This window comes from Thamnophis sirtalis, unplaced genomic scaffold (assembly GCF_051295495.1).
Source record: "Thamnophis sirtalis isolate CommonGarterSnake01/CBP01778 unplaced genomic scaffold, rThaSir2_p1.2 scaffold_2, whole genome shotgun sequence".
Taxonomy (NCBI): domain Eukaryota; kingdom Metazoa; phylum Chordata; class Lepidosauria; order Squamata; family Natricidae; genus Thamnophis; species Thamnophis sirtalis.
In genome coordinates, this window is record NW_028261382.1 from 42,987,948 (window position 1) to 43,014,103 (window position 26,156).

A 26,156-nucleotide genomic window follows, 5' to 3' on the forward strand; every position below is an offset into this window, starting at 1 on the left:
AATTGCCGCTCTAGGATGCCACACTCGCTGTGCTTAACAGGCCAGGCATTTCAGAGTTATGCTGGAACACACAGTCACAAGGGGTTTTATATATATATATATATATATATATATATATATATATATATATATATGTATGTATGTATGTATGTATGTATGTATGTATGTATGTATGTATGTATGTATGTATGTATGTATATGTATATGTATATGTACATGTATATATATATACATATATATAAATATAATGGCTGCCGTTCTAGAATTGAGGATACGGGGATGTGATTTGTTTTTATTTTTTTAAAAAGCTGCCATCTTTTGACCTTGTTGCAATTTATTTCTTTATTAAATTGTTGGGAAAGCCACCCACCGTCCTTCAGAATTGGACAACCTACAAGCATATTCAATTAATACAAATTATTATTATTTATTGTTATGATGATTTAGAGCCCAGTACGTCTATAATTTCCTAGCTGTCACAACACGGTGCCCGTTTTCTTAGTCGAATGCCACACCTTCTCAAGTCGGAGCCCAAGATCCATTCCGCGTTGAGAATACGTTTCAGGAAACGCGACCGCCATGATTTTATTCCGCGATCAGCTAAATTCCTTACGGGATTATTTCTCCCGACGGTTTCGACGGAAACGCTGCTGAATCAAACACGAGGGGCGGCGAATGCGTGGAAATATTTGCGCGAGAGTGTCAATCTTTCTAAGCAGTTCTCGGCTTACGACGTAGGACTGTTGTCGGAGTTTGGTGAATAAGGACGAGGCCAAAATAGGGGGGGGGGGGAACCCGCCTTCACCATCTCCACATTGACTCGGTGCTACTGACCAGGTTTTCCCATCCTGGTTCTGCTTTATAAGAGGTTAGGAAGATATCGGCGCATCCGTCGATCCCAGGATAATGCTCCAGGTTTTACAGTAAGAGATCTCCCACATCGTTTTCAAAAGAGGAAAAGCCTAAAATAATAAAAGAAATAATAACGATGATGATGTAAAAGTAGGAGGCCAGACGTTAAGGACCATTAGGCAGCGTTATATTATCGAATTCATTTATTTTTAAGTGTTACACTCTTTCCACAAAAATAAGCCCTCCCTAGATAATAAGCTCAATCGGGCTTTGGAGCGCATGCGCTAAAATAAGCCCCCCCCCCTGAAAATATTGCAACACAGCAGCAGCCACGAGGTGACCACGCTCGCCGCGTCCTGCACCTCAAAAATAATAAGGCCTCCCCGAAAATAAGGCCAAGCGCTTATTTCGGGGGTCAAAAGAAAATAAGACCCTGTCTTATTTTGGGGAAAACATGTTATAAAGGTCCTTCCGTTTGGAAAGGGTGCTGGACTAGAAGACCTCCAAGGTCCCTTTCAGCTCTCCTCGGTTCTGAATTTTATCGCAAATATATCTTAAGGTACTTTAGTCCTCCTAAGCTGATTATTTAATTATCATTTGTTAAATTTATCAAAGTCATGGGCTCAGGGTTGGGGGGCTTAAATAGTCGTTGACTTACGACCAGTTAGGACAAGAATTTATGTCACTAAGCAAGACGGTTCAATGAGTCAGGTGTGATTCGATCACCCATTTTCTTTGCCACGGTGGGAGTTGTTAAGTGAATCCCGTGGTTGTTGAGTGAATCCACACACCCCCCCAATTGACTTCTTGGCTCGTCGGAAGCTGGACGCGAATGGCGATGGTCATAATCCTGGGTTTGTTGCAACTGTCGTAAATTCGTGAGAATGGACAAGCGCCCTGATTTTGCTCATGGGGTGTAAAGATCGCCATAAGTCCCTTCTTTTGATGCTGTTATTAAATCTCAAAACGAGCGGTCGTAAGTCGAATCTGTGGGGCCACATTCACAAGCAATGGTGAAGCCGGTCAGGGTGAATATTTGGCTCGTGGTTGCATTTATAAAATCTGGATGAGCTTTCCCAGAAACTTCTAGAGGGGCTCCTAAAACACCTGGGAATGTCCCGGGAACATCTGGAGGAGGAGCACATGCACACTTGGAGGAGCTTCCTGGGAACATCTGGAAGGGGCTTCCAGAAACTTCTAGAGGGGCTCCTAAAACACCTGGGAATGTCCCGGGAACATCTGGAGGAGGGGCACATGCACACTTGGAGGGGCTTCCCGGGAACATCTGGAGGGGCTCCCAAAACCACCTGGGAGCGTCCCGGGAACATCTGGAGGAGTTTCACATGAATATCTTGAGCTTTTCCAGGAACGCCCAGAGGAGCTTCCCACGAACATCTGGGAGAGCCCACTCTGAAACATCTGGAAGAGATTTCCAGGAACTTCTAAAGGACAGCTGGAGCTTCCCAGGACCATTTGGAGAAGCTTCTCAGGACCATCTGGAAGAGCCCCCCCAAAACTACCTGGGATCAACCCAGGAACATCTGGAGGAGTTTCACATGAACATCTGGAAGGGCCTTTCCAGGAGCGCCTGGAGGAGCTTCCCGGGAACATCTGGATAACCTTCCTAAGGATTCCTAGCACAACAGTGGCCAACCAGCTAAGATGACGTCGAGGCCGGCCGTGCTCCCAACCCCGAGCTCACCAGCCTCCAGTTCCTCCTCCTCCTCGTCGGCCAGGAACTCGTCGGGCTCCTCCCCTTCCAGCAACGGGAAGCCCTCCGGAGGCCACAGGAGCTCCCCGCTCTCCCCGTCGCTCCCTTCGCTGGGCTCCACCACGATGGAGGGCAGCCGGGTCTTCTCAAAAACGCAACCTTCACGAGGAGCCCTCTCGCAAGGCCACCGCTCTGTGTCCGTGAAGCCCCCCGAAAGCCTTCTGGCCTTGCCCAGGAGCTCTGGGTGGTCCTGAGAGGACATGTCTTCACAGGGGAAGCCTGTGTCCAGGGGAGGACTCTTCGACAGATCCCACCCGAGATCTTGCGGGGGAGTCAGGAAGGCCTGGGGAGAAGGAAGAAAACCCACCAAGGGGATCAACCGGAGAGCAGAGTGGCTCTTTTCCAGGATCCCAGCTGGTTTCCGTGCCTAAGGAGAGACTAGAACTCCCAGTCTCCTGGTGATCGGCCCAAAGTCACCCAGCCGGTTTTCATGCCTAAGGAGGGACTAGAACTCCCAGTCTCCTGGTGATCAGCCCAAAGTCACCCAGTCAGCTTTCATGCCTAAGGAGGGACTAGAATTCCAAGTCTCCTGGTGATCGGCCCAAAGTCACCCAGCCAGTTTTCATGCCTAAGAAGGGACTAGAACTCCCAGTCTCCTGGTGATCGGCCCAAAGTCACCCAGCCGGTTTTCATGCCTAAGAAGGGACTAGAACTCCCAGTCTCCTGGTGATCGGCCCAAAGTCACCCAGCTGGCTTTCATGCCTAAGGAGGGACTAGAACTCCCAGTCTCCTGGTGATCGGCCCAAAGTCACCCAGCCGGCTTTCATGCCTAAGGAAGGACTAGAACTCCCAGTCTCCCACTTTCTAGCCTGGAGATTTAACCACTAGGCTGAACTGCCTCCCACTAGCCCAAGATTTGCGTGGGAATCGATCCCTGGGCTGAGGAGGCCACGGATGAGTTGGGAAAGCAAAGGGGATGATGGATCTGGAGGGGAATTACGAGACGCGTCCTGGGACTTACCTGCCTGCTGAGCGAAGGATCGGCGCAGGCGCACTCTTCTTTGGCCAAGCTCCACTGCATTTCTTGGTTTGAGTTTAAATCCGACTCGCCGCTCGGCACTGGATTCGAATCCGACGCCTGCTTCTGATAAGGAGCGTTTCCCTCGGCCGAAGTCGTGGGATTCTGTCCCTTCTGGACCATATCCATCATGTTCGCATCTGTAGAAGCGGCACAAAAACACACGCAGCCCTCGTTTAGCGCCCACAATCGAGACTGGTCATTAAGTGAAGCGGTCAGTAAGCTGAAACCGCAGCGGCGCCCAGGACTGGAGTTCAGTTTTTTTCCCTCCGCTCGAAAGACCCGCGAAGGTCGTCAACGGGAGGGACCAGTTCACCAAAGCGAACTCTTTCAGCCCCCTTCGTCCCTCCGCGCACGCGGTCGCGAAACGAGGCCGTCGCTAAAGCGAGGACGGCATCTAGCGTTTTGGGCAGTTCACGGCTCAAAGCGGAGGTTAAAAAGACGAAAAAAGATCAGGAGAGAAACAGCCTCTCTCAATCCGTCTTAAAAAAAATTCGTCGGAGGCGATATAGCTGCGCTTGCTGTGGCCGGCTCTCCTCCTATCGTACCCCGGCTGCTGGCTGGGGAGGATGGGAGCCGTGGTCCATTGGTGCCAAGCTGCGTGAGGAATAGAGGTGGGCCTCGGTTCCCTTGGCTGCGTGTTGTCGCCCCAAACCCTTAAGCCAAGGAAGGTTTTGAAGGCGGATTAATGGCTGAGAGATAAATGTCTGGATTGATATCTCAAGAGGCTTTCGGCCTCCTGCCAAGGTCATCTTGGAGCAGGAGGAGAAGGTCAGCCAGATCTTTCTGGCATCTGCAAGAAAACCACCAAGCTCAGAGAGCACCAAGGACCCCACAGTTCCCCCCCTCCTCCTCCCCACTCCCTTCTAGCACTGATGATGTTACCTATTTGGGTCATGAGACGTTTGCAAGAAAACCACCAAGCTCAGAGAGCATCAAGGACCCCACAGTTCCCCCCCTCCTCCCCCTCCTCCTCTTTCTCCCCCTCCTCTTCCTCCTCCTTCTCTTCCTCCTCCTCTTCCTTCTCCCCATTCCTTTCTAGCACTGATGGTGTTACCTAGTTGGGTCATGAGATGTTTGCAAGAAAACTAGCAAGCTCAGAGAGCACCAAGGACCCCACAGTTGTTCTCCTCCTCCTCTCTGCATCCCCCACTCCCCTTCTTGCACTGATGGCATTACCTAGTTGGCTCATGAAACGTCTGCAAAAGAGCACCAAGGACCCCACAGTCCTGATGGTCTTCCTCCTCCCCCCCCCCCAAACCTCGCTCCCATCTAGCACTGATGACGTTACCTACTTTGGCAATGAAACGTCTGCAAGAAAGCCACCAAGAACCCAATACCTGGTTAAGGGAGATCATCAAGAGCCTCGTCAACGTTCAAACATACCATCTTCCAGCTTGACAAAGACAGAGAAACCGGGGGGGGGGGGGAGAGGGGGGGAGAAAAGGAGAGGAATGAATTAAAGCAGCTTTACATTTTGATCCCAAGCTTCCTACCTCCTTGTTTTAGTTCTCCATATATTGTTTACCTTTTCTTGGATCCGGTCTAACTTTTGGAAGCCGAAGGAGACACGGCCACTAACGGCAGCTCATCCTTCGGCCTCGGTTGGATAACCGGAAGGAGGGAAGGCTGGAGACGAATCAGGGTTGGGATCACCATCTGAAGTGAAGCCAAAGGGCCAGTGGACGATGTCCAGATTACTAATCTCCTTCTGAGCTCATGGAAATTTCAGGGAGAGCTAAGAAGCTCAGGGAAATGTAAGGTAATCTCATGGAGGCCGGGGAGGGGGGGGGGAGGAGATGAGCCTTGACCGCCTGGGGTGTGGATAATATCTATTATTTCGGAGGGTTTGATCCTTCTCCAGCTTAAGACAAGTTACTTAAGGCAGGGTTTGTCAACTCAGCCACTTGAAGACTTCAACTCCCAGAATTCCCCAGTCAACACGGCTGGACTTCAATCCCCAGAATTCCCCAGTCAACACAACTGGACTTCAACTCCCAGAAGTCAACAGGCAACACAGCTGGACTTTAACCCCCAGAATTCCCCAGTCAACACAGCTGGACTTCAACCCCCAGAATTCCCCAGTCAACACAGCTGGACTTCAACTCCCAGAAGCCCCCAGTCAACACGGCTGGACTTCAACTCCCAGAATTCCCCAGTAAACACGGCTGGACTTCAATTCCCAGAATTCCCCAGTAAACACGGCTGGACTTCAATTCCCAGAAGTCGCCAGTCAACACAGCTGGACTTCAACTCCCAGAAGTCCCCAGTCAACACGGCTGGACTTCAATTCCCAGAAGTCTCCAGTCAACCCGGTTGGACTTCAACTCCCAGAAGTCCCCAGTCAACATGGCTGGACTTCAATTCCCAGAAATCTCCAGTCAACCCGGCTGGACTTCAACTCCCAGAAGTCCCCAGTCAACACGGCTGGACTTCAAATCCCAGAAGTCTCCAGTCAACATGGCTGGACTTCAACTCCCAGAAGCCCCCAGCCACCTCAGCTTTCTAAAGCATATCTGTGCTTCTGAGGAAGAGGAAGAGGCAGGCACACATATGACTCCATTTTTATTTCTTAAAAAAAGAAATCTGGAATTTTGTCCCGTCTGGGAAGAGGCATTGGTCAAATCTCTTAAGTTTGCAGGGAAGGCCACCTTGGAAATTGTCCGTGCAAGAAACTGGGTGAAGATGGTTGGACTCCAAACTCCCAGAATTCCCCAGCCAGCCTGCTTCAAGATGGTTGGACATGCTGCCTGGAGAATTCTGGGAAGTCTCTCTCTTTTTCCAAGTTGCCAAGGTTGAGAGACCCACAGATGGGCAACACCTGAAGAATAATTCTAACCATTAAGCTTGGACACTTGAAAAAGGGGGGAAAGAGGATGATTTCCTCAGGTCGCCACATGAGGGCGCTCAACCCTGAGAAAGAAACTTCTCTTCCTTTAGCTTAAGCAGCTTACTCTCCGGCCGGGCGCCCTTGTGCTCTCTATGGTGGTCCGGCGCCATTTCATGTCCTCCTCGCCGCTTCCGGGAAGAGACGCCCGCGGCCCGCCATGGCCATCAAGTGGCGCGTCGTTAAGGCGGTGGGCACCGCAGTGGGCATCTTCGGCGGAGCCGTGTTGGTCTTTCAGTTGTGGCCATCCGACGAGGTGCGCTCGGCGAAGATCAGCAAGGTGAGGAAATAAAGGGGGAGGCTTTGGTCCCAGGCCGCTTTAAAACATGAGGACTAGCGCCTTGCATAAGACCTAGTTCTGAATTATGAGGACTAACACCTTGCATAAAGATCCAACTCTGAATGATGAGGACTAGTGCCTTGCATAAGACCTTGTTCTAAACTATGAGGATTAGCACCTTGCATAAGATCTTTTTATGAATTATGAGGACTAGCATCTTGCATAAGACCTTGTTATGAATTATGAGGACTAGCGCCCTGCATAAGATCCATAACGTAACCGGTCTGGCTTTCACGATCAAACAAGCCTTTCATGATTCTGACAAAAGACCATCATTACACCTAGCTGGCATTTCAGATCAGATCTTATTAAAGAACCACAAGGACTAGCATCTTAAATAGGATTCTACTCCGAAACTTGAGGATTAGCACCCTAAGTATTGCCTATGCAGAACCACAAGGATTAGCCTCTTTAAAAGATCATATTCAGAACTATGAGGACTAGAATCTTTGCTGACTAGTTAGGAGAAGAGATCACAAAGGACAAGTACTTTTCCCACCCCAGGTGATATTCAGATCCCCAAAGGGGGATGCCCGAAAACCTGGATTTGCCTTCCTCACGTCATCTTCCTCCCTGCAGGAATTCCGGGAGTCCAGCCAGAATTATTCGGACTCACAACGGCAGAACGCCTTGATAATGGAGGTCCTGAAGGAGGCCGCCACGACAGATGAGAATTGGGCCCGAAAATCTTTCTCTTCCAAAAAGTAGCAATGGCTGTGACTCGAAAAAGGCTGTGAGCTGCTGGGACTGCACCAAGTGTTGGGACTCTGTAATGAAAATCAACATTTTCCCTTCGACCCGTTGCTTCCTCGGGGTCTTTCTATGGCTTGCTTGGTAAGATGTCTTCATAAATTAAAAAAAATATGGCACTTTGGAGTGCTGTTGTGTGTGTGTTTCATGCCTGGCAAAATCGAAAAACAGACCTTGGGGAACGCACATCCTTGGGGTAACCCAGCGTGGTCATTGTTGTGTGTTTGTCTGGGTTTTGAATTCACACATCAGGCCACAACGAAAAACGCCTTGCTTGCTGCTAACTTAAGTGTCTGGTTCATCCTGAAAAGTTTTACTTTATTAAAATTTATATTCCGCTTATGTCGCCTGGAAGGTGACTAAACGGCTTAAAACAACAAGTAAAAGCAACGAAATAAAATATGAAGATGTTAAATATTAACATCATTTGGTCTGGAAAGTGGTAGAGAGAGACTCGAGAACAAAGTGCCAAAGAAGGTGGCAAAACTATGGAAGGCAAATGCTAAGCTGCAGTTTATTATTTGTGTTTTTATAAATATATAGTTGCTTGTGTTTTTATGTAAAGCACTTAACCAAGTTAGTTTTCATAGCTGTGCTTTAGTAACATTTATATATTATAAATATATAGTTATTGATATGTGGCTTAGCAGGTTTTAATTATTTTAAATGCAGTTTAGTAACTAAAACTGCTAATATATCTATGGGAAGGAAGGAAGGAAGAGGGGGAGGAGGAGAAAGGGCAAGAGGAAAGGAGGAGGGAAGAAGGAAACATGGGAGAAAGGGGTAGGAGAAGAAAGAGGGAAGGAGGGAGAGGAAAGGTAGGAGAGAAGGAAGGAGCAGGGAAGAAAAGGGAAGGAGGAGAGAGGAAAGAAGGAAAAGATGATGGGAGAAAGAGAGGGAAGGAAAGAAAAATAGAGAAGGAAGGAGTAGGGAAGAAAAATGGAGAGAGGAAGGAAGGAAAAGATGGGAGAAAGGAGGGAGAGAAGGAAGAAAAGGAAAAGAGGTAGAGAAGGAAGAAAGGAAGCAGGGTAGGACAAGAAGCAATGGGTGGAAACTAATCAAGGAGAGAAGCAACTTGGAACTAAGGAGAAATTTCCTGACAGTTAGAACAATTAATCAGTGGAACAGAAGTTGCCTCCAGAAGTTGTGAATGCCCCAACACTGTTGGATAGCCATTTGTTTGAAACGGTATAGGGTTTCCTGCCTAGGCAGGGGGTTGGACTAGAAGACCTCCAAGGTCCCTTACAACTCTGGTATTGTATTGTAAGAAAAGGAAAGAAGGGAGAGAGGAAGGAAAAGATGGGAGAGAAGGAAGGGAGGGAAAAGAAGGGGGAGAGAAGGAAGGAAGGGAGAAGAAGAGGGAGAGAAGGAAGGGAGGGAAAAGAAGAGGGAGGGAAAGAAGGAAGGAAGGGGAAGGAAAGGAAAGAGATAAAGAGATGATGCAGATATTTCAACTTGCGGGAACTTTTAAGAAGCTCACATTTAGGAGGTAGATTTAAAACAAAACACCAATGAAACCTGGAAGATGCAGCCATGGAAAGAAATTTAAAGTAATTGATTTATTTTATCCAAGGAAAAATAACACAGAATAATTGAAACAGCCCGTTTGTTTTCTCAAAATTTCCCCAAATCGGAAACCACCACAAGGAGCCCTGTTCCCCCGCCGGACGTTTTATAGCGGTCGGACGCCTCTTGGTTCCCCCCCCCATACTCTCCTGTATGGCGACTTTTCTGCACTTCCGGGGACCTGCCAGAGCGGTTTCCGGCGCGGAGGCGGCCATCTTGCTCGGCGGAAACATGGCGGTCCAACCCGGGGGCGGCAGGGCGGCGGGGTCTCCCGTGGCGGCCCCCAAAAAGTCCTTCTTCTGGTCCTGCTTCAGCTGTCGCATCTTGGCCGGCAGCGGGTTGGCGGCAGCCGGGCTCTGGGTCCACCTAGGGGCCCGCCAGTCCTTGCAGCGAAGGAGGCCCGGGAGCACCTTTGACATCTTCCGGATGGTTTTCGCCGTCGGTAAAGCCGGGGTGGGGGTGTGGTGTGGCGTGGTGTAGATTCGGACGTGCAAGGTTGGACACGTGTATTGCATTTGCTTTGCGGAGGGGAGGTCATCGTTCTCCCCGCTGGGAGTTTCTCGGGGTGTCATGACGCAGCTGGGCCACCAGGGGGCAGCACTTCCCCCTTTCCCGGGGCGAGAATACAAGAAGCATTTAAAAGAATTAGCAAGGGATTTTATTTTATTTAAGTATTTTATTTATTTAAGTATTTTATTTATTTATTTATTTTTATTTATTTATTTTGTTGACTTGTATCTACTTGTCCGCCTTTTAGTATTATACATAAGAAAAGGCGCCTGGTCTGGATCACGAGGACTAGCACCTTTAAATAAGATCCCATTCAGGAATGCCAGGCTGTTGTTATTTGTTAGGTTTTCATTTTCATTTTATTTTTTTGGTCCCTCCTTCATTTATAAGGGACTCCAGGCAGCAAACATACTTCATGCTTCTTTCTCCTGCCCTTTGCCTTCATAACAACCCTGTAAGGTGGGCTGGGCTGACAGGGAGGGATTTCCCCAAAATTACCCAGATGTTTTTCATGCCTAAAATGGCACTAGAACTCACCACCTCCTAGTGATTGGCTCCTAGTCACCCACCCGGGCTTTCTTGACTAAGGTGGGACTAGAACTCACCGGATTTCCAACTTGGTACCTTCACCCTTAACCAACCTGGATTGTAATATTTTCAAATAATTTTTCTATATTTATTGTTAATATATTGTTGTATTTGATTTTACTACCAAGCTACTCTGGGCATTCCTAATAATCCTCCTTTTTTTGCAATTCTATTCTATTGTTTATTTCTATTCTATTTCATTTCTTTCTATTCTGTTTATTTCTAGTCTATTCTACTGTGTTTCTCCCCAAAATAAGACCGGGTCTTATTTTTCTTTTGACTCCCCAAATAAGCGCTTGGTGTTATTTTGGGGGAGGTATTATTTTTGAGGTGCAGGAGGTGGTAACCTCAGGGCTGCTGCTGTGTTGAAGTATTTTCGGAGAGGGCTTATTTTAGTCCATGCGCTCAAAAGCCCGATTGGGCTTATTATCCGGGGAGGGCTTATTTGGGGGGAAACGGGGTATTTATTTCTATTCTATTCTTAATTTCTATTTTATTCCATTCTATTCTTTATTTCTATTATTAGAGCCATGGTGGTGTAGTGTTTAGAATGCAGTCCTGCAGGCTACTTCTGCTGACTGCCTTCTGCCTGCAATTTGGCAGTTTGAATCTCACCAGGCTCAAGGTTGACTCAGCCTTCCGAGGTGGGTAAAATGAGGACCCGGATTGTTGGGGGCAAGAGGCTGACTCTGTAAACCGCTTAGAGAGGGCTGTAAAAGCACTGTGAAGCGGTATATAAGTCTAAGGGCTATTGCTATTTTCCTTCCTTCCTTCCTGTTAGAATGCAGTATTTCAGGCAAACTCTGCCCACAGCCAGCAGTTCAATCCTGACCAGCTCAAGATTGACTCAGCCTTCTGTCCTTCCGAGGTCGGTAGGAGGACCCAGATTGTTGGGGGGCAAGAGGCTGACTCTGTAAACCGCTTAGAGAGGGCTGTAAAATCACCATGAAGAAGTGTCTTAAGTGCTATTGCCATTCTACTCATTCTGTTCTATTTATTCTATTTCTATTCATTTTACTCTTTTTGGCTTCTGCAGAAATGAAATGAACTCGCTTGTGCCGCTTTTGCCAACGATTTTGGTCTCTTTCCAGGTCTCTATGCTTGGGCAATCGTAATCGTCCTGGATCCTGTCCAGCCAAAGTAGGATGGGGAAGGTGTTACTTACTTCCTCGGCGAAGAATTCCCAACAGCTACCTGGAGGCGACCCAGAGCAAAGGGGGAAGAAAAAAAGTTTCATTTTGAAGATTGGGGTATTCTGCGACGTTATTAAGTCCAGACAGAAACATTGCGGCTCTTAATCTTCCGTGGAAAATGGCTGCTGTTGTTACGAGTGTCTGTTTTTCCCCCCTGTGTCAAAACTGTCAGTTATGATGACGACGCTTTGGGACGATCGTATCCAAGGAGGACGGGGAGTTGATTGTGTTCGGTAAATGGAATAAGCTGTATTGCCAATTCCGTTGTTGTAAAATCATGCTTGTTGGGTGAATGGGGAAAAAAAAAACACACAACCACACCTCCGAATTTGCCCCGTGTGTTTGTGCGTCTTCTCTCTCCTTGCTCCGTCCGTGAAACCTCACTTTAAAAACTTTGAACCCCAATTTCCCTTAAATTGTGACGACAGCTCCTGGGGGAAGTTACGGGAAACATAAGTTCGGGTGCATCTGGCTCGTCAGTAGGGTTCCCTTCCCTTCCAGTTAGCAAATGTGAGTGCACGCGCCGTGCCTGCGCATTGCCTTTTGAGCGTGCGCAGTGCTCGCGCATTACCTTGGGGCGGACGGGGTCTCCCACAGCCACCGGTTTGCCCAAACCAGAGAGAACCAGCTGAATACGACCTCTGATCTGGATTGTGCAGGTTTTCAGCTACAATCCAGCCTCCTTATTCCGAGGCAGTCTACCTCGCGGTGCCAGGCGCTGAGGACCCACAACTGGATGTGGGTGAGAGTGTGAATTTGGGAGGGAGGGAGGGACTGTCCGCTGGGCAGACCAGATCCCACACTGGGGTTCCTCCGGCGAGAAAGAAATCCACGCGTGGCACACCAGGGTGAAGAGATTTTATTCGGGGCTGGCATTGGGGGGGCATCCAGTGGCAAACGCTGGTTTCGCCAACTCTTCTACCCACATAGTGTCTGTTTCGGTATCCCTGGGTCTCAAGAGTCTCTGGGGAGAGGGATTGGGGACTGGAGCGCTACGGTGGCACCCAGTGACTACGGGCTATAAGGTCAGCCTCCAAGAACCGGTGCGAAGGGGGGAAAGCCACAACCGACCGTCGCAAGCGAAGAGAGCCGCTCAGCTGTTGCCCTTCTTGGCCACTATCAACACGGCGGAAGGCACCAAGCCTGGAGAAAGAGGGGGCGAAAATGAATGGGTGGGGGAAAAAGAGTAGAGAATGGAGGGGGAAGCGAAAAAGGGGATTTGGAGACCGAATCAGATCTTTTTTTATGTTCCCATCCACCCCCAGGTCGTTTTGAAATAAAAACTCCAGGAGAGTGAAAGCTAAAACAGAATTTCTCAGCAATGAAAATAGAATAATAGAATTAGGATGGAAATAGAATTAATAGAGTAGAATTTAAATAGAATAGAAATACAATTAATAGAATTAAAAGAATAAAAATAGAACTAAAATAATGGAATAGAGTAAGAATAATAGAATAGAAACAGATAATAGAATAGAAATAAAATAAAATAGAATTAAAAGAATAAAAATAGAACTAAAATAATGGAATAGAGTAAGAATAATAGAATAGAATTAAAAGAATAAAAAATAAAATAAGAATAGAAATAGAATAATGGAATAAAGAATAATAGAATAGAAATAGAATTAATAGAATAGAAATAGAATAGAATAGAATTAAAAGAATAAAAATAGAACTAAAATAATGGAATAGAGTAAGAATAATAGAATAGAATTAATAGAATAGAATTAAAGGAATAAAATAAGAATAGAAATAGAATAATGGAATAGAGTGGGAATAATAGAATTAATAGAATATGAATAGAAATAGAATTAATAGAATAGAATTAAAAGAATAAAAATAGAAATAAAATAAGAAGAGAAATAGAATTAATAGAATTAGAATTAAAATAGAATAAGGATAGAAATAGAATTAATAGCATGGAATAGGAATAGAATAGAATAATAACTTGTCACTTTGAATGTACACTTAATTGGCATATATGACAATTGGCATAAAAACAGCATTGGCATAAAAATGAAATTTCATTGGGTTCACCTCTTAAAAGGGTCACCACCTCCAAGTTTGCAGTACGTAAAGATGACAAGATAAATAAATACAAAACTATGTATATCCCCACATACATGACACAGAGAAATAACAGTCTGGTTTGAAACGTATCCATGTTTATGACCAGAAAAACGAAGCTTGTGAGTTTAGCACACGGATGGCCTAGGGAACAAAGCTTTCATGTTTGTCATGCTAGAGATAACTTCGAAACCTCCTCCCAGAAGGGAGGCAACCGAAACAGGTGGTAAACTGGAGTGTGTGGGGTGTCTAACGCTGCTTTGAGCTCTCAGCACATTGCTCTTATAAGCAATATCCTGAATAAAGGGAAAACAAGCTTCCTATGATCTCCACTGTCCTCAGCACTCTCTGTAGGGACTTTCTATCCGAGGCACTGCTGCCAGCAAACCACACAGGGATGCGGTTTGTTAAAACGCTCTCCATTGGGCCTCTCGAAAAACATTTTTATGCTTTCCGATTACTGGCATTTAAGAAGGAAGCCCCCAACTCCCCTTTGAGCCCAAACTCACCCAGCTCCTGCAGGGGCTTTTCCATGTCTTCCTCGGTGAAAACCCGCCGGGGGAACTCGTCAGGAGGTGAAAAGGGTCTTCGCCGCCATCTTGGCGGTTCAGCTCCACGTACAGCCGCACGGCTGCCAGTTGCTCCTTGGCTTTGAAGGTGTGAGTCAGGGAGGTGCCATCCAGGAGTCTCACCTGCCCGGAGCAAAATCAAATGACCACTCAGAGGTGATTCTTGACTTAACGACCACCATTTAGGCCAATGTTTCCACTGGCCCCTTTTTTATCAACCTCCTCGCCAGACAGTTGTTTAAGGGAATCCCCGCGGTTGTTAAGTTAGTCACACGGTCCTTAAGCGAGTCCGGCTTCCCCATTAACACGGCTGGTCAGAGGGTCGCCAAAGGGGCATTGTAACCGTCATAAATGGGTCAGTTGCCAATTTTTGATCACGTAAACTGTGAGATGCTGCAACCTTCGTGTGACAAACAGCCACGTTAATATCTTTTCGGTGTCGTCGTAACTTTGAACAGTCACTAAATGAATGGTTGTAAGTCGAGGACTTAACTTACAAAAGCCAGCTTATCCTTTCCAATTCCAGATTTGACTGCATGCAAAATAGGAGCTCAACACAGGGGTGTTTTTTTTTCAAGCCGTCAAACTTACCTGAATCTTGCACTGGTCGTATTCTCTCTTGACGAGGGGCTCCTGGCTGGGGGAGGAGATTAGCACGGGCTCCAGCTGGTCGGGCAGGGGGGAGGCCTGGGTTGCGCTACTGCAGCCAAACTGGGGGGCAAAAACCAGGAAGGTGAGCAAAAGTCACCCGCCAAGCTACTCGATAGGTATTAAACCAGCATTTCTTGTGCTCGGTAACTTTTGAAATGGGTGGACTTCAACTCCCAGAATTCCCCAGCTAGGATGAGGGAGGGAAGGAAGGAAGGAGGGCAGGAGGGAGAGGAAGGAAGCAGAGGAAGAGGGAAGGAAGGAAGGGAGAAGGGAGAGAAGAAGGGATAGGGAAGGAGGGCAGGAAGGAGGGGAAGAGAGAATGAAGGAAGAGGGAAGAAAGGAGAGAAGGGATAGGAGGGAAGAAGGAGGGGGAAGGAAGGAAGGAGAGGAGAAGGTAGGAAGAGGGAATGAAGGAAGGAGAGGGAAAGGAAGGAAGAAGGGAGGGAAAGGAAGGAAGGAAAGGAAGAGGGAAGGAAGAAGGGAGAGGAGGGAGAAAGGAGGTAGAAAAGGAAGAAGAAAAAAAGGAAGAAGAAAGAAAGGAAGAGGAATGAAGGAGAGGAACAGGGAAGGAAGGAGAGAAGAAGGGATAGAGAAGAAGGGCAGGAAGGGGAGGAAGAGAGAATGAAGGAAGAGGGAAGAAAGAAGAAGGGATAGGAGGGAAGGAGGAGGGAGGGAGAAGAAGGAAGGAGAGGAGAAGGAAGGAAGGAAGAGGGAATGAAGGAAGGAGAGGGAAAGGAAGGAAGGAGGGAGGGAAAGAAAGGAAAGGAAGAGGGAAGGAAGGAGAGGGAAAGGAAAGAAGGAGGGAGGGAAAGGAAAGGAGGAGGGAGGGAAAGGAAGGAAGAAGGAGAGGAGGAAGAAAGGAGGGAAAGGAAAGAAGGAAGAAAGGAAGAGGAAGGAAGAAGAGGAAGAGAGAAGGAAGGAGAGAAGAAGGGATAGGAGGGAGGGAAAGGAAGGAAGGAAGGAGAGGGAGGGAGGAATGGGGAGAGAAGGAGAGAAGGGAAGAAAGAAAACCCAAAGAAAACATTGGTCTAAATGATAAAAATTAAAACCCATTTTTCCCCTCACCTTCTTGGCTCTCTCCGCCTTGTCCCGCTCGATCTTCTCTCGCACTCGCTGCCTGGGAAAAGGAAGAGGGGGTGTGTGTGAATGGCGGAAGGATCCCCTTCCTCACTTCACACTTAGGGAGGGTCGAAAAATGACCGTCACCAAAGCTGGAAATCTGGAGGAGGAGAGAAACGTGGAAGGACGACCTCGGAGGGGTGACGGAAGCAGATGGACAGGCGCCTTTTACCCAGAATGCAACGCTTCTTCCCCCCCCCTCCCCAGGCCCTTGATGGAGCTGAGCGAAACTTCCCAGCAGCCCCCGGGAAGGTCATGACTGAGGGATGCTGGGAGTGGGGGGCCGTCCAAGGTCCTCCTCCCGTTTAAGCAGGGTGTTTAGAAACTTTTTGAGGTGGGCGGACTTCAACTCCCAGAATTCCTCAAGGCAGCGAGTGGAAATCCACGCCCTCTTAACAGGATGCCAGACCGGGGATTCTGGGAGTTGAAGTCCCCCCGTCTCAAAGTCCGAGGACGGGCAGGTTTAGAGACCAGGGGCAATTCCCCCCCCCCCTTCCCCCGGATTCCTCTTGGCTTTTACACACACACAACACACACACACAAACACACACAGGCCCCCCTCACTTGGCCATCTTCTCCTCCATCTTCTCCCTCCGCCTCTCTTCGGCCAGCTTCTTCATCTCGTCCTCCTGCAGCTTCTGGCGGATGAGCAACAACTCCTGGCCTTGTTTCCGGCGCTGCTTCTCCCGCTCGATGGTCTCCCGCTTCTCCCGCTCTTCGCGCTCCTTCTGCTTCTGGTAGATCAGCTCCATCATCCTGGGGGAGGGGGAGAGAGAGGGGGAAAGGAACCGCTGGAGCTTAGGAGGCAAGGCTGACGCACAGCCCAGGAGGGAAGGGAGGAGAGTAGGGGTCGGGGGGGGGGTGAAAGAGGAGGGAGGAAATGGGAAGGAAGAGGGGACGGAGGAAGGAATGAAGGAGGGTAGGGGAAGGAGAAATGAAAGAGTAGGGAGGAAGGAGGGAAATGAGAAGGAAAGATGGAAGGGAGGAAGGAAGGAAAGCAGGAGAGGGAGGAAAGAGAGTAGGGGAAGGAGGGATGAAAGAGTAGGGAAGGAAGGAGGGAAAGGAGAAGGAAGGAAGGAAGGAAGGAAAGTAGGAGAGGGAGGGAGGAAAGAGTAGGGAAGGAGGGAAATGAGAAGGAAGGAAATAGGAAGGAACAAAATGGGAAGGAAGGATGGAAGGGAGGAAGGGAAGAAGCAAGGAAGGAGAGTAGGGAAGGGAGGAAGGAAGGAAAGCAGGAGAGGGAGGAAAGAGTAGGGGAAGGAGGGATGAAAGAGTAGGGAAGGAAGGAGGGAAAGGGGACGGAAGGATGGAAGGGAGGAAGGGAAGAAGCAAGGAAGGAGAGTAGGGAAGGGAGGAAGGAAGGAAAGCAGGAGAGGGAGGAAAGAGTAGGGGAAGGAGGGATGAAAGAGTAGGGAAGGAAGGAGGGAAAGGAGAAGGAAGGAAGGAAAGTAGGAGAGGGAGGGAGGAAAGAGTAGGGAAGGAGGGAAATGAGAAGGAAGGAAGGAAATAGGAAGGAACAAAGAAGGAAGGAAGGAAAGAAAGAAAGAAAGAGAGAGAGAGAGAGAGAAAGGAAGGAAGGAAGGAAGGAAGGAAGGAAGGAAGGAAGGAAGGAAGGAAGGAAGGAAGGAAGGAAGGAAAGAAGGAAAAGCCTAACCTTTTCGTCTGTTCCTGCTTTTCCTCTTCCGTCAGGGGACGCTGCGTCTCTCCTTCTGCCAGCTCACCTACGGGAAGAAAAAGTCCACTTGCATCTTTCCAAGGGAAGGGCCAATGAAAACCATAATCCACTGCCGAGAAGGGAAGAAAAGAGGAAGGAGAGGAGGAAAGAAGAAGGCAGAGAAGGGAGGTTGAGAAGGAAGAAAGGAAGGAGGGTTGTCATGAGATACGGGGTGGCAAGAAAGTGACCCCAATTGTGTTCTTTATATTTGTAAGAAGATAGTGACAGCATCAGGTTTCCTAAAAATGCCCTAATTGATTCATGAGGCTCGAGCCAAGTTTCAAAAGAAAACCAGTCATTTCTTAGCAGCATTTGTTTTGGCAAGATCTTTTGGCAGTCAGATCTGAGCCTCGCTTGAGTTACGGCTGAGCTTCACCCCCGGTTCCTCCCCCTCCCCTCAGTCTGTGTCGTAAATCACATTCCCCAATGAGGTGCACCCCTCCCGACCCTGCTGCGGCAATCGGAGATCCGACTTTCGCCACAAGAATGCGTGGAATTCGCTCCCCCCCCCCTTCTCTCACCACAACAACTTTAGGAGTTGACAGATAAAGGTTTGCCGTTAAGAGACGAAGGTGATGAGTACTTACAAGAATGTGGATTTGTGAACGTATTTGAAAGGAAAAAAATAAAGACTTATTTCTGACCTGACCCTCCTTGTTCCAACTCCGGCGTCGTTCCTTTGGCGGGTTCCTCGGCATCCGGAACGGGCGCTGGAGGATCCGCGAAGGGCTCGTCCAGATTGGGATCGTTCTCGTGTTCCACCAACCTGCGTCGGAGAGAGAGAGAGATGGCGGCCGTTCGGAAGGGACGAGGGGAGGAGGAAGTGGGGGAGGGCGTTTCAGGAAGGAGGCGAGCATACCTACCAATCCATGGCTTGCTCGATCCCCTGGTTGCCCGTCAGGGCCAGAGCCTTCTCTCTGCGGGAAAGCAAAGCAGGGAGTTAAACGCGGGCCCCCCGGGGGGGGTTTTCGCCCCGTTTTCTTGCCCCCTCCAAATATACAACGGTTCTACCGCCCTGACACCCCCTCGAGGGAGACAGAGACAGGAACGAGGGGGATTCGTGCTGCGTGGGGATTTTAGAAGACGGAAGAGACGGTTTGTAGGTTGGGGTTGAACTGAGAGGGTGCTTGGCGCTCTCTGAGCTGGGCAGTTTCCATGCGGACTTTTCATGGCCCATCCAGGGAACATCATCAGTGCTAGAAGGGAAAGGGGTTTGTGGAGAGGAGGAGGAGGATGTAGAGGAGGAAGAGAAGGAGGGGGAAGAGGACTGGGGTATCCCTGGTGCTCTCTGAGTTTGCTTATTTTCTTGCAGACGTTTCATGACCTAACTAGGGAACATCATCAGTGCTAGAAGGGAATGGGGTTTGCAAGGAGGAGGAGGAGGAGGTGGTGGTGGAGGAAGAGGAGGAAGAGAATTGTGGGGTCCTTGGTGCTCTCTGAGCTTGGTGGTTTTCTTGCAGACATTTCGTGACCCAACTAGGTAACATCATCAATGCTACAAGGTAATGGGGATTGTGGAGAGGAGAAGGAGGAGGAAGAGAGAATTGTGGGGTCCTTGCTGCTCTCTGAGCTTGGTGGTTTTGTTCCAGACATTTCATGACCCAACTAGGTAACATCATCAGTGCCAGAAGGGAATGGGGATGGTGGAGACGAGGAGGGTGGGAATAGGAGGAGAGAGGAAGAGGAAGAGGAGGAGGAAGAGGAGAAAGAGGAAGAGAACTGTGAGGTCCTTGGTGCTCTCTGAGCTGGGTGGTTTTCTTGGAGACGTTTCAAGACCCAACTAGGTAACCTCATCAGTGCTAGAAGGAAAGAGGAGGAGGAGGAAGAGGAAGAAAGAGGAGGAGGAGGAAGAAGAAAGAGGAGGCCAGAGGAGGAGGACTGTGAGGTCCTTGGTGCTCTCTGAGCTGGGGGGGGGGGGTTCTTGCAGGAGTTTCAAGACCCAACTAGGTAACCTCATCAGTGCTACAAGGAAGGAAGAGGAGAAGGAAGAGGAAGAAGAAAGAGGAGGAGGAGGAAGAGGAAGAAAGAGGAGGAAGAGGAAGAGGAAGAGGAAGAGGAAGAGGAAGAAGAAGAAGAAGAAGAAGAAGAAGAAGAAGAAGAAGAAGAAGAAGAAGAAGAAGAAGAAGAAGAAGAAGAAGAAGAAGAAGAAAGAGAAGGCAGAGGAGAACTGTGAGGTCCTTGGTGCTCTCTGAGCTGGGGGGGGGTTTCTTGCAGACGTTTCAAGACCCAACTAGGTAACTTCATCAGTGCTAGAAGGATGAGGAAGTTTACTTTTTATTTACACACAAGTAGCTTGCCTTTAGTGCTGCTCGTTTACAACTCAATAAACCACAGTCTAACCAACATTGTCAACACTGACACTGTACAAGCCACTGTAGATCAACCCTTCTAGCACTGAGGATGTTACTCAGCTGGGTCACGAAATGCCTGCAAGAGAACCGCCAAGCTCAGAGAGCACCAAGGACCCCACAGTTCCCCCCCCCTCCTCCTTCTTCTCCCCCTCCTCTTCCTCTCCACAATCCCCACTCCCTTCTAGCACTGATGACGTTCCCTAGTTGGGTCACGAAACATCTCCAAGAAAACCACCAAGTTCAGAGAGCACCACGGACCCCACAATTCTCTCCTTCCTCCCTGCAAACCTCATTCCCTTCTAGCACTGATGATGTTCCCTAGTTGGGCCATGAAATGCCTGCAATCAAACCACCCAGCTCAGAGAGTTTTGTTTTTGCCATGTTTCCCAGCTGCCTCACAGCCCAGAAAAGATTCAGTCGAAATCCAGCTATATATTTGTTTTATTAAAACAAAAAACCTCCCACACTTTTCCCGGGATGGAGACCTACGCTCGGTTCTGCGGGAAGCCCATCTCGATCAAACTTTCCAGCGCCGTGTTCTCCATCATCCTGCCTTGACCACCGTCACTGCCAGCAAATTCTGCAAAATAAAAGAGAGATCAAATCTTTGGCACGCTGCAGATTTTATCCAGATTTTATCCGTCGGATTGTATTTCGGCGGGAAATGTGTGTGTTTTGGGAAGTGTGTGTTGTGTCTTTTTATTGATTGATTGATTAGTCCTTGATTAGGAATCTTTCATTTGGGGAGGGAAATTCACCGAGGCTGAAATCTCAGGAAAAGCAGTCGAAATTGTGGAGGAAATCTGATATTTAAATCCTTCTTGGGTGATGGGATAAAATGAAAGTAACATTCTCTCTCTTTCGGCTCTGGAAAAACAAAGAATTGTATTTTTGATGATTATTATAGAAATGTTGACATTTAGGGGTGGAAGAGCTTTGATGCCCATCATTGAATAACTAGTAGAGGAAAGAAGATTTTGCATTAATGGGATAAAATCTATTTATTTATGTGGTTCAATGGCGCTCCTATTGATTATGTATCAAATATTGATATTTCCCTAAATATCTCCCTAAATATAACCATTAACAAATATTTAGTTATAGTAGTTATTATATATCAAATATTGACTGATGTCTCCCTAAATATAATCATTATCAAATACTTATATTAATTATATATCAAATATTGATTGATGTCTCCCTAAATATAACCATCAACACATATTTAGTTATATTAATTATATATCAAATATTGATTGATATCTCCCTAAATATAACCATTAACAAATATTTAGGTATTTTAGTTATTATATATCATATCTCCCTAAATATACCATTCTCAAGTATTTAGTTATTACATTAGTTATACATCAAATATTGATATCTCCCTAAATATAACCATTAGCAAATATTTAGGTATATTAGTTATTATATATCATATCTCCCTAAATATACCATTCTCAAGTATTTAGTTATTACATTAGTTATACATCAAATATTAATTGATATCTCCCTAAATATATCCATTAGCAAATATTTAGGTATATTAGTTATTGTACATCAAATATTGACTGATATCTCCCTAAAAAAAATCATTATCAAATATTTAGATATATTATATTAGTTATTGTATATCAAATGTTGATTGGTATCTCCCTAAATATAACCATTATCAAATATTTAGGTATATTATATTAGTTATAGTATATCAAATACTGATTGATATCTCCCTAAATATAACCATTATCAAGTACTTAGGTATATTATACTAGTTATTGTATATCAAATGTTGATTGATATCTCCCTAAATATAACCATTATCAGATATTTAGGTATATTATATTAGTTATAGTATATCAAATACTGATTGATATCTCCCTAAATATAAACATTATCAAGTATTTAGATATATTATATTAGTTATTGTATATCAAATACTGATTGATATCTCCCTAAATATAACCATTATCAAGTATTTAGGTATATTATATTAGTTATAGTATATCAAATACTGATTGATATCTCCCTAAATATAACCATTATCAAGTATTTAGGTATATTAGTTATATATCAAATATTGATTGAGCTCAGTAAATTTAACCATTATCAAATATTTAGTTATATTATTTATATATTGATTGATATCTCGGTAAATATAGCCATTATCAAATATTTAGTTATAGACAGATATAGATATACACACATACAGATATTGAGATATTGAGATAGACAGACAGGCAGACACAGATAGATGATAGGTATAGATAATCAGATAGATAGAAAAATAGATATATAGAAAAATAGATAGATATAGATAGATAGAGATAGATAGATAGATATAGATAGATGATAGATAGATATGGATAGATGATAGATAGATAGATAGATAGATAGATAGATAGATAGATAGATAGATAGATAGATAGATGATAGATAGATGATAGATATAGATGATAGATAGATAGATAGATAGATAGATATAGATAGATGATAGATAGATATAGATGATAGATAGATAGATAGATAGATAGATAGATAGATAGATAGATAGATGATAGAAAAATAGATATAGAGATATATGTATAATCTTCCTAAAAACAACCATTATTATCAAATATTTAGTCCTTTCTCTTAATGGACCCAAATATGCACGTATTTGCAGAGAGAGAGAGAAAAAAGGGGGGATTTCTAAGGGGAGGCTCATTCCCTATAATGGAGCCCCGAACCAATGTCTTGGCCTGGCAGGGGAGGATGGGTCTTGTGATCCAGCCCAATGGGAGGGGAGGGGGAACCAAGACGCCCCCCTCGGCAGTGGAGCGGGTGGTTTATCCAGCCCAATGGATAAATCACCACCAGGCCGGGGAGGGGCGGTAGGCAGATAGGAAGGGGCTGCAGACTAAGGACGATGGGCTTTGTAGTCCATGCCGATTTTGGGAGGAGGATGGTGTGTTTGTGTGGGGGGAGGCAGGCAAGAGAGTCGTCCCACCCAATTGGAAGGAGGGAAGTCGGACTAGCCTGGCTGGCAGGGGATTATGGGTCGGGCAGGACACCCCCCCCTCCCACAAGCCGCGGCGGGGGATGATGGGCCTTGTAGTCCCGGCCTTCGAGGAGACAACCACCCACCCACCTCCCGCTCTCGCGAGCCCAGCCTGCCCGGGGGAGCCGGTTGTGGGGGAAGGAAGCTCTCACCGGCGGCTCCGGCTCGGCGTCCCCGGCGAAGAAGGGGGAAGCGGCGGCGAGGAGGAGGAGGAGGAAGGCAGGCCCCGGAAGCGCGAGGCCGCTGTTTGGGTCACGTGGGCGGGGTTGCCGGAAGAGCGGACGGTGGCCGCGGAGGGCCAGTTCTCCTCGCCGCGCCGCCCAGAGAGCCTTTCGCGGTCTCTCTGCTGCCCTCTCGTGGCCGTTGGCTGTCGCTTCGCCCTGCTCGGCTGTTTCGAAGTGAATAGAATAGAATAGGAATAGAATAGAGGATGGGATGAAATGGGAATAGAAAATAGGAGCAGACTAGACTAAAATAGAATTTAGAATGGAATAGTGTGGAATGGGAGGGAAGGAAAGAGAAGAGCAGAATAGAATAGAATAGAATAGAATAGGAAATAGGAATAGAATAGAGGATGGGATGAAATGGGAATAGAAAATAGGAGCAGACTAGACTAAAATAGAATTTAGAATGGAATAGTGTGGAATGGGAGGGAAGGAAAGAGAAGAGCAGAATAGAATAGAATAGAATAGAATAGGAAATAGGAATAGAATAGAGGATGGGATGAAATGGGAATAGAAAATAGGAGCAAACTAGACTAAAATAGAATTTAGAATGGAATAGTATGGAATGGAAGGAAAGGAAAGAGAAGAGCAGAATAGAATAGAATAGGGAATAGGAATAGAATAGAGGATGGGATGAAATGGGAATAGAAAATAGGAGCAGACTAGACTAAAATAGAATTTAGAATGGAATAGTGTGGAATGGGAGGGAAGGAAAGAGAAGAGCAGAATAGAATAGAATAGAATAGGAAATAGGAATAGAATAGAGGATGGGATGAAATGGGAATAGAAAATAGGAGCAGACTAGACTAAAATAGAATTTAGAATGGAATAGTGTGGAATGGGAGGGAAGGAAAGAGAAGAGCAGAATAGAATAGAATAGAATAGAATAGGAAATAGGAATAGAATAGAGGATGGGATGAAATGGGAATAGAAAATAGGAGCAGACTAGACTAAAATAGAATTTAGAATGGAATAGTATGGAATGGAAGGAAAGGAAAGAGAAGAGCAGAATAGAATAGAATAGGGAATAGGAATAGAATAGAGGATGGGATGAAATGGGAATAGAAAATAGGAGCAGACTAGACTAAAATAGAATTTAGAATGGAATAGTGTGGAATGGGAGGGAAGGAAAGAGAAGAGCAGAATAGAATAGAATAGAATAGGAAATAGGAATAGAATAGAGGATGGGATGAAATGGGAATAGAAAATAGGAGCAGACTAGACTAAAATAGAATTTAGAATGGAATAGTGTGGAATGGGAGGGAAGGAAAGAGAAGAGCAGAATAGAATAGAATAGAATAGAATAGGAAATAGGAATAGAATAGAGGATGGGATGAAATGGGAATAGAAAATAGGAGCAAACTAGACTAAAATAGAATTTAGAATGGAATAGTATGGAATGGAAGGAAAGGAAAGAGAAGAGCAGAATAGAATAGAATAGGGAATAGGAATAGAATAGAGGATGGGATGAAATGGGAATAGAAAATAGGAGCAGACTAGACTAAAATAGAATTTAGAATGGAATAGTGTGGAATGGGAGGGAAGGAAAGAGAAGAGCAGAATAGAATAGAATAGAATAGGAAATAGGAATAGAATAGAGGATGGGATGAAATGGGAATAGAAAATAGGAGCAGACTAGACTAAAATAGAATTTAGAATGGAATAGTGTGGAATGGGAGGGAAGGAAAGAGAAGAGCAGAATAGAATAGAATAGAATAGAATAGGAAATAGGAATAGAATAGAGGATGGGATGAAATGGGAATAGAAAATAGGAGCAGACTAGACTAAAATAGAATTTAGAATGGAATAGTGTGGAATGGGAGGGAAGGAAAGAGAAGAGCAGAATAGAATAGAATAGAATAGAATAGAATAGGAAATAGGAATAGAATAGAGGATGGGATGAAATGGGAATAGAAAATAGGAGCAAACTAGACTAAAATAGAATTTAGAATGGAATAGTATGGAATGGAAGGAAAGGAAAGAGAAGAGCAGAATAGAATAGAATAGGGAATAGGAATAGAATAGAGGATGGGATGGAATGGGAATAGAATAGAAAATAGGAACAGACTAGAATAGAATACAATTTAGAATGGAATAGAAAAGAGAAGAGGAGAGAGGAATAGAATAGAGGATGGGATGGAATGGGAATAGGAGATTAGAAGAAAAGATAATAGATTAGATTAAGAGCTGGAAGGGACCTTGGAGGTCTTCTAGTCCAGCCCCCTGCTCAAGCAGGAGAACCTATACCATTTCGGACAAGTGACTGTGCAGTGTCTCTTCTTAAAAACACCCAGGGATGGAGCACCCACCATTTCCGAAGGCAAGCTGCTCCATTGGTTGATCTACATCCCTTAAAAGCTGGGGGGAATCTGGGAGTTGAAGTCCACCCATCCTAAAGTCTGCTGGAAGGGATTTCTGGGAGTCGAAAGTCCATGTCTTAAAGCTTGCTTGCTGGGGAATTCTGGGAGTTGGAGTCCCCCCCCCCAATCATCAAGTTGCTGTAATAGAGAAACGCTCCCTTTGGATGTCTTTCCAACACCCCAAACTATGGTCGGCTGAATGTCAGCTCATTGGGTGCAGCCTAGCCTATGTTTGCAAAGCACGCCAAAACCCAGATTGGTTTAATCGCAGTTTATTAACTCTTGCTTGTGGTGTCCGCCCAGCAAAGTGTTAATTTTTCCCATGTCCTTGAGTGGAGTCACTCAGCTGTTTTCCCGTCCAGCCCAATCAGTGTCTGACTCATCCAAATAAACAATCGCAGCCTTTGATTGTGAAAAGGTGGATTCAGGGCCAGCAAATCTCTTCCAGTTCAGCTGCTACAGCCTTTCTCAGCTCTTCAGCCCCACACCTGGCTCTTTGCCCAGATCCCCCTCCCTGGCCTGGCACACACAAACACATACAACACAAACACACACACACAGAGGCTGCCTTTTGGCACGGACTGATCTG

At 46.2% G+C, this 26,156-nt stretch overlaps 3 protein-coding genes across 3 annotated transcripts; 1 reads left to right on the plus strand and 2 right to left on the minus strand.

Annotated features, from left to right (window-relative positions):
- Positions 1–402: 402 nt before the first annotated feature.
- LOC148048697 (uncharacterized) lies at positions 403–4,959 on the minus strand. Its single transcript, XM_087705179.1, has 4 exons — positions 4,937–4,959; positions 3,585–3,781; positions 2,555–2,906; positions 403–962 (listed from the first exon to the last, which is right to left on the minus strand). Exons 2-4 carry the CDS (start codon positions 3,771–3,773, stop codon positions 919–921), a joined length of 585 nt encoding a protein of 194 aa, XP_087561305.1. The 5' UTR covers positions 3,774–3,781; positions 4,937–4,959; the 3' UTR covers positions 403–918.
- Positions 4,960–9,375: 4,416 nt separating this feature from the next.
- DMAC1 (distal membrane arm assembly component 1) lies at positions 9,376–11,795 on the plus strand. Its single transcript, XM_087705181.1, has 2 exons — positions 9,376–9,626; positions 11,374–11,795. The coding sequence occupies exons 1-2, from the start codon at positions 9,416–9,418 to the stop codon at positions 11,424–11,426; spliced, it is 264 nt and encodes an 87-aa protein (XP_087561307.1). The 5' UTR covers positions 9,376–9,415; the 3' UTR covers positions 11,427–11,795.
- Positions 11,796–12,316: 521 nt separating this feature from the next.
- Positions 12,317–23,264, minus strand: UBXN1 (UBX domain protein 1). The gene is given in 11 exon segments (XM_087705180.1): positions 12,317–12,618; positions 14,052–14,108; positions 14,111–14,234; positions 14,703–14,822; positions 15,828–15,879; positions 16,446–16,637; positions 17,536–17,602; positions 18,240–18,361; positions 18,459–18,512; positions 20,436–20,526; positions 23,136–23,264. Coding segments are annotated over 10 exon segments (897 nt in total). The 5' UTR covers positions 20,495–20,526; positions 23,136–23,264; the 3' UTR covers positions 12,317–12,568.
- Positions 23,265–26,156: the final 2,892 nt, after the last annotated feature.

Excerpts from the sequence above, each read along its gene's own strand:
- LOC148048697 (XM_087705179.1), bottom strand. The coding sequence starts at position 3,773 with ATGATGGATATGGTCCAGAAGGGACAGAATCCCACGACTTCGGCCGAG. Across the intron at positions 2,907-3,584 it reads ATCCTTCGCTCAGCAGGCAG|GCCTTCCTGACTCCCCCGCA; the intron begins GTAAGTCCCAGG and ends CCTTCTCCCCAG. Across the intron at positions 963-2,554 it reads GGAGGAGGAACTGGAGGCTG|GCTTTTCCTCTTTTGAAAAC; the intron begins GTGAGCTCGGGG and ends TTATTATTTTAG.
- DMAC1 (XM_087705181.1), top strand. The coding sequence starts at position 9,416 with ATGGCGGTCCAACCCGGGGGCGGCAGGGCGGCGGGGTCTCCCGTGGCG. Across the intron at positions 9,627-11,373 it reads CCGGATGGTTTTCGCCGTCG|GTCTCTATGCTTGGGCAATC; the intron begins GTAAAGCCGGGG and ends GTCTCTTTCCAG.